At 35.6% G+C, this 7,473-nt stretch overlaps 1 protein-coding gene across 2 annotated transcripts in view; it reads left to right on the plus strand.

Annotated features, from left to right (window-relative positions):
* Positions 1-2,137: 2,137 nt before the first annotated feature.
* LOC115237300 (LIM and SH3 domain protein Lasp) overlaps positions 2,138-7,473 on the plus strand; it is a 53,450-nt gene continuing 48,114 nt past the window's right edge. For both annotated transcript variants that reach the window (XM_029810259.1, XM_029810260.1), the window contains exon 1: positions 2,138-2,839. In XM_029810259.1, coding sequence (XP_029666119.1) covers positions 2,771-2,839 — 69 coding nt within the window. In that variant the 5' untranslated portion in view covers positions 2,138-2,770. The remainder of the gene's footprint in view (positions 2,840-7,473) is intronic.

The following is a 7,473-nucleotide window of genomic DNA, read 5'->3' on the forward strand; positions in this document are numbered from 1 at the left end:
GGGGGGGGGTAATGGGGGACGGGCTCCCCCGACTGATTATCACTGTTGGAGTCACAACAAAAAGTTTTACCGAGAGATCCGATCATATTTGTCAAAATTCAGAAAAGACCTTACCCTTTAATTATTACCCTCGAAATAATTACTTTTTTTTGGTCTATAACTTTTTTTTTGGGCCTCCCCCAATTAAAAATGGTTATTTATATTTCTTTCTAAACATAAACAGTTCGTAAAAAAATTTGCAGCCCATTTGCAGGTGGAGCTGTGATTTCTGACATTTTGGACCGTCATTTGGCCCATCTTCAGCATAGTTATGAAAATTAAATTAGTATGTAAAACTAAACATGCGCAATATTAAGCGGAAAATTCAACCCGAATGCAGTACTCCGCGGTATTTTGGCAAGTATATTCTCTCGTTCTAAAAGCTGTTCTAAACGTTTTGGGTTGTCACGGCTTCATGCAACTCTCATATACGATAAATTTTGATATACATGTGTAATTCATGCATCTTTTAAGTAGAAGGTGCAGATATATACAGTTGTTACAATCGAAAATCAAATTCAAGTCGATAATCGAATGGCTCATCAAAATCCGCATAGAATCTATATAAATTAATCGACGATATCAAAACGCCATCATAATATGTATATGTGTCGGTGATTTAAATGTAATGATGATAAGTATAGATGAATATTTAGGAAACAGCTATTAGACATACTTTAAATATCCAAATGTCCGCAATACGAGATCTTATAAATGTCCACAGGATATGTAGGCCAATATTCACTGGACATACACATCAGTATTCAGTGGATATTTCTGTAGATATTCAGTGGATATTTATGTAGATATACGGCGGAAACTTATTTGTACAACTAATATAATAAAACATATTGATGTAATATATATTATATGTAAATTTATATAATTTAATTTATAAAATTAAAAATTTTATTTATATCGAAGTTAATTTCTATTTTATATTTTCAGTAGATAATAACAAACGATTTTTGTTTATTCGGACCAGATAAATGTCCAATTTTCTAAAAATTAGTTCAATATCTGAATTGCCCGGTACGGAAATCGTATCAGAAATTAAACTGATAGAAATAATTAGAATGTTATTAACCGCATTTTGCAGACTTTATATATGTTCATGACAAGAATACGGGTATATAAAGTGAATAGTGCTGCATTGCGATAAGCAAATGAACACGTAAATCTCTAATAAATATCTTTGATAGCTTCTTGGTGGACATGGATATGTGGATAACATGTGAATATCTAATGAATATCTTCGATAGCTACTTGATGAACATGGATATATGGATAACACGTGCATATCTAGTAGATATCTTTGGTAGCTCTTTAGTGGACACGGATATATGGATAATGTGTACACATCCATTAGATATCCTCGCTAGTTGTTTGAGAGATATAGATATTTTATTTATCTATTAAATGTGTCTACTAGTTATCCATAGTAGACATGGACATAAAATAGATATTCTATAGATATCTATTTGATATTTTGTTCTGGTGTGTGAACTGCGATCTATTGGATAATCTTGTAAATTAGTATAAGTCTAGTTGCGTTCCGGATGCATTACTCTGTTTCACGAGATCTTTCTTTACATTAATATTAGATCATTACCATTGATAAGGAAACGTTTGGTTTCTGTTATTTTATAATGTTTATTTACTAATTTATATCATGTTCATCAATACTTTTTGTTAAATAAACAGCACGCTATTATTACGCAATAAATACCGCGTCCGGACTCCTGTTGGCCTTTTCCTCTTTGATTTATTGTTATTCTGCAATGTCTGCAACCTTTCTGTGCTGCATGGGATTATATAATTTCTTCAAAATTTTATATCTTTGGTCAAATATATAATTAAAGTTGTGTGATATATATTTTTTTCTGCGACCAGTAATTGCTTTCCGCGCGGTGAAAGGAATTAATATAAAACATGAGAAATTTTTAAAAAATATTTAAAAACATTTTACGACTTTTCCGCAATTTTCAAACTATCATATGGTACCAGAAATGATCGTGCCGGCCCTGAATCTTGCGCTTGCGCGTCCGAATCGTATCACGTGACGCGGCATTCACAGTTCGCAGTATGCGTACGCGACAAGTCGTCAGTCGTCAGTTCAGTCGCCGTATTGACTAGTGTAGTGCGATCCACCATAGCTGTCAGTTGACGGTTTTTTTGTGGATAGTCGAGAGGACGAGAGGCCAGTGCGGTTTGATGCGGTTGGTGCCCGTGCGAGCTCAAGAGTGTTTCCGCTACGTTTTCGTGGGTCTCGTGCGAAAAGAATAAAGGGAGAGAGAGAAAACTCGGAGAAGAAGTGAGAAACAAGCGGTGCGACAGTTAATCGGAAAATACAGTCGAGTCATCGCGACGTTTTTCCCGCCGGATTTTCGTGAGCACAAGCAGGCGCCAACGATTTGAGCAGGCAGTTTTATATTTAGCAATTCGGTCGTTCGGATGTGTCGCTAGTGTATATATCACGCACGTGCAAATACCGACTCCTCCCCGCCGTACATACATACGTGCATACGTGCGTGCGTATGTGCGTGTATGCGTGTATGCGTGTGTGCTTACTATCGTTCAGTACTTGGGACTGAAAAATTAGGATATAGACAAGAAGCGTGCATAATATCCGCGGAAAGCAGACTAAAGTGTGTGAGTGGTGGTGAATATACGGGAGAAGAGAGGAAGAAATATTGTACGGCAAGACGTAGCCGAGGAAGAGGAGAGAAAGATGAGCAAGACGTGCGCTCGCTGTGAGAAGACGGTCTATCCGATCGAGGAGCTCAAATGCCTCGACAAGGTACGTAAGCTTCGATTATGGTATCTTTGTTTGTCGCGATCGAGAGGAATCCTGTTCTCGAGCCTGATCTTCGAGAAGCGCTTTTCTCGAGAAACGAGGAGCGAGAGAAAGAGAGACATATACATAAAGAGAAATAGACAAAAACAGAGAGATAGAAAGAGAAAGAGAGCTGACCATCGCGGGAGAGATGTACCGTTCCATTGAGAAGGGCTCGGCGACCTTCGCGGCATGTCGGTCTTTCTCCGTCGTGCATGCGTGCGTGCGTGCGTGCGTGATGCCACGCGTGCTTAACGCTGCAGAACGAAACGCTCCATGCTCGCCGAAGAGAGTCGTCTACTTGTTGCGCTGCGATATGACGCGACTCGAGCGGACTAGACTTGTAATATGATAAAAAAGTTGTTTGATTTCTCTCATATCGATTAATATCTCTCGTGAATGTCAAACGGATGAAATTAAAAAGGGAATCACACATGTATTTTTATTGTCGCACCAATTTCACGACATGAATGAGATGTTTGACTTAGAAAATTGAAAATTGTTTGATAGAAAATTGCGAGATGAAATTTCCCATTGTGTTATAAGAATGAAAGTATATATATATATACTTTCATTCTTGTATATATATATTATAAATTATAACGAATTCGAATTGAATATACTATATATATTATTGACACACAATTAGTATTTTCTACTAAAAAATATCACACAGATTCGTGCACCTATCTAAATTTAATATTATATTTTCGATCATTGATCAAATCGAATAAAGAAGATCAAATAATAAATAGAAATGAAAATGTCAGTCGTATTTAGTGTCAAATACTCTCTCATTTCTTTCTCGTGAAAAATGATTATAGATCATATCTTTTACGCACATTGGAGGAAAAAAATATGAGATTAGTTGGATATTAATCATAATTATGCATGATGTTTTCTACATAGGAATTATATTTTTGTCTAAATAAAAGAATAACGGCAAGTAGCTATTTTTAGGCGCAATAAATAAAGAGAACTCAAAGATATAAAGGCGGGAAGAGGGAATAAGGCAGGATGAACATCTTGTTTGATTACACGCACACATTTTCGGCTGCTTTCAGAATGATTCGTCTCTCTCTCTCTCCCCCTCTCTCTCTCCCACCTCCTCGCTCTCTCCCTCTCACCCCCTCTCTCCCTCCCTGCCCTCTCCTCCCTCCATCCCCCCCTCTCTTTTTCGGTAACTCATTTAACGTTCATTTAATTGCTATCTATAAAGATATTATATATATAATAAGCGGGATTTTCTCTTATTTTTGGTTATTTATATGAATTATAAGTGTCAATAAATAAGTATACCAAATTGCATTCTCGTTAAATATAATCTCATGTCTTTTAACGATAACATGGCAATCTATCGTTAGGAGTTTTCTTTTTCGATCATTATAGTCGAATGTAATATTGTGCTCGTGGCGCATAGGAAACGGGTACGAGCATTTTTCAAGAGACGGATAAATGGAGAACATGCAGAATGTACCGTTCGCATACCAATTGCAATGATGTGACTCAATGTTATAACTCTGTAGTATTTAAAAATTTAGATTGGAAAAATTTAATATGGTTATACAATTTTATCCTTTATTATACAGGGTGTAGCCTAAAAAGTGGGAAGTATTGCAATGAGGGATTCAGGACACAAAAATAAGAGAAAAAGTTCATATAAATATATGTCCGATATTTACTTGTTTTAAAATTATAGCTTGTTTTATTTTCCAATAGAGTTAAGATAGCATACTTGGATATCAGTTTACATTATCTCTGATTGCATTACCGTGACGTCTTATAAGTTAGCGGAACAAAATGAGCAGAATCAATTCTAATTAATATTTTTATTTGTTGCTCATTTGTTGCTAAAAAGTTGTCAAAGAAAAAAATTTGTTGCTCTGTAAGTTTTAAAAAAAAATGATGTTCCGCTAAAGGAAGATTAAGTTAGCGGAACAATATATATATAGCAACAAAATTGTACATAACAATAATATAAGAATTTGTTGCTAATTTGTTGCTCTCGAAATATGCAAGTTCCGAATTTGTTGCTTACGAAATAAGTATAAATAATGCCGGAAAGCCGCACAGCGTGCAAACTTACAAGAGTAAACCATCAGAAAAAAATTTGTTGCTCGCTTAAATCTGGTACTGATATATGGTCTGAATTTGTTGCTCTCGAAATATGCAAGTTCCGAATTTGTTGCTTGCAAAATAAGTATAAATAATGCCAGAAAGCCACATAGCGTGCAAACTTACAAGAGTAAACCAACAGAAAAAAATGTGTTGCTCGCTTAAATTTGATACTGACGTATTGTCTGAATTTGTTGCTCTCGAAATATGCAAGTTCCGAATTTGTTGCTTGCAAAATAAGAATAAATAATGCCGGAAAGCCGCACAGCGTGCAAACTTACAAGAGTAAACCAACAGAAAAAAATGTGTTGCTCGCTTAAATTTGATACTGACGTATTGTCTGAATTTGTTGCTCTCGAAATATGCAAGTTCCGAATTTGTTGCTTGCAAAATAAGAATAAATAATGCCGGAAAGCCGCACAGCGTGCAAACTTACAAGAGTAAACCATCAGAAAAAAATTTGTTTCTCGCTTAAATTTGGTGCTGACGTATTGTCTGAATTTGTTGCTCTCGAAATATGCAAGTTCCGAATTTGTTGCTTGCAAAATAAGAATAAATAATGCCGGAAAGCCGCACAGCGTGCAAACTTACAAGAGTAAACCATCAGAAAAAAATTTGTTGCTCGCTTAAATCTGGTACTGATATATGGTCTGAATTTGTTGCTCTCGAAATATGCAAGTTCCGAATTTGTTGCTTGCAAAATAAGTATAAATAATGCCAGAAAGCCACATAGCGTGCAAACTTACAAGAGTAAACCAACAGAAAAAAATGTGTTGCTCGCTTAAATTTGATACTGACGTATTGTCTGAATTTGTTGCTCTCGAAATATGCAACTTCCGAATTTGTTGCTTGCAAAATAAGTATAAATAATGCCAGAAAGCCACATAGCGTGCAAACTTACAAGAGTAAACCAACAGAAAAAAATGTGTTGCTCGCTTAAATTTGATACTGACGTATTGTCTGAATTTGTTGCTCTCGAAATATGCAAGTTCCGAATTTGTTGCTTACGAAATAAGTATAAATAATGCCGGAAAGCCGCACAGCGTGCAAACTTACAAGAGTAAACCATCAGAAAAAAATTTGTTGCTCGCTTAAATCTGGTACTGATATATGGTCTGAATTTGTTGCTCTCGAAATATGCAAGTTCCGAATTTGTTGCTTACGAAATAAGTATAAATAATGCCGGAAAGCCGCACAGCGTGCAAACTTACAAGAGTAAACAATCAGAAAAAAATTTGTTGCTCGCTTAAATCTGGTACTGATATATGGTCTGAATTTGTTGCTCTCGAAATATGCAACTTCCGAATTTGTTGCTTGCAAAATAAGTATAAATAATGCCAGAAAGCCACATAGCGTGCAAACTTACAAGAGTAAACCAACAGAAAAAAATGTGTTGCTCGCTTAAATTTGATACTGACGTATTGTCTGAATTTGTTGCTCTCGAAATATACAACTTCCGAATTTGTTGCTTGCAAAATAAGAATAAATAATGCCGGAAAGCCGCACAGCGTGCAAACTTACAAAAGTGAACCAACAGAAAAAAGTTTGTTGCTCGCTTAAATTTGGTACTGACGTATTGGCTGAATTTGTTGCTCTCGAAATATGCAAGTTCCGAATTTGTTGCTTGCAAAATAAGAATAAATAATGCCGGAAAGCCGCACAGCGTGCAAACTTACAAGAGTAAACAATCAGAAAAAAATTTGTTGCTCGCTTAAATCTGGTACTGATATATGGTCTGAATTTGTTGCTCTCGAAATATACAACTTCCGAATTTGTTGCTTGCAAAATAAGTATAAATAATGCCAGAAAGCCACATAGCGTGCAAACTTACAAGAGTAAACCAACAGAAAAAAATGTGTTGCTCGCTTAAATTTGATACTGACGTATTGTCTGAATTTGTTGCTCTCGAAATATACAACTTCCGAATTTGTTGCTTGCAAAATAAGAATAAATAATGCCGGAAAGCCGCACAGCGTGCAAACTTACAAGAGTAAACCAACAGAAAAAAATGTGTTGCTCGCTTAAATTTGATACTGACGTATTGTCTGAATTTGTTGCTCTCGAAATATACAACTTCCGAATTTGTTGCTTGCAAAATAAGAATAAATAATGCCGGAAAGCCGCACAGCGTGCAAACTTACAAGAGTAAACAATCAGAAAAAAATTTGTTGCTCGCTTAAATTTGATACTAACGTATTGTCTGAATTTGTTGCTCTCGAAATATACAACTTCCGAATTTGTTGCTTGCAAAATAAGAATAAATAATGCCGGAAAGCCGCACAGCGTGCAAACTTACAAGAGTAAACAATCAGAAAAAAATTTGTTGCTCGCTTAAATTTGATACTAACGTATTGTCTGAATTTGTTGCTCTCGAAATATGCAACTTCCGAATTTGTTGCTTGCAAAATAAGTATAAATAATGCCAGAAAGCCACATAGCGTGCAAACTTACAAGAGTAAACCACCAGAAAAAAATTTGTTGCT

The sequence above is a fragment of the Formica exsecta genome, unplaced genomic scaffold, assembly GCF_003651465.1.
Source record: "Formica exsecta isolate Colony F162 unplaced genomic scaffold, ASM365146v1 scaffold29, whole genome shotgun sequence".
Taxonomy (NCBI): Eukaryota; Metazoa; Arthropoda; class Insecta; order Hymenoptera; family Formicidae; genus Formica; species Formica exsecta.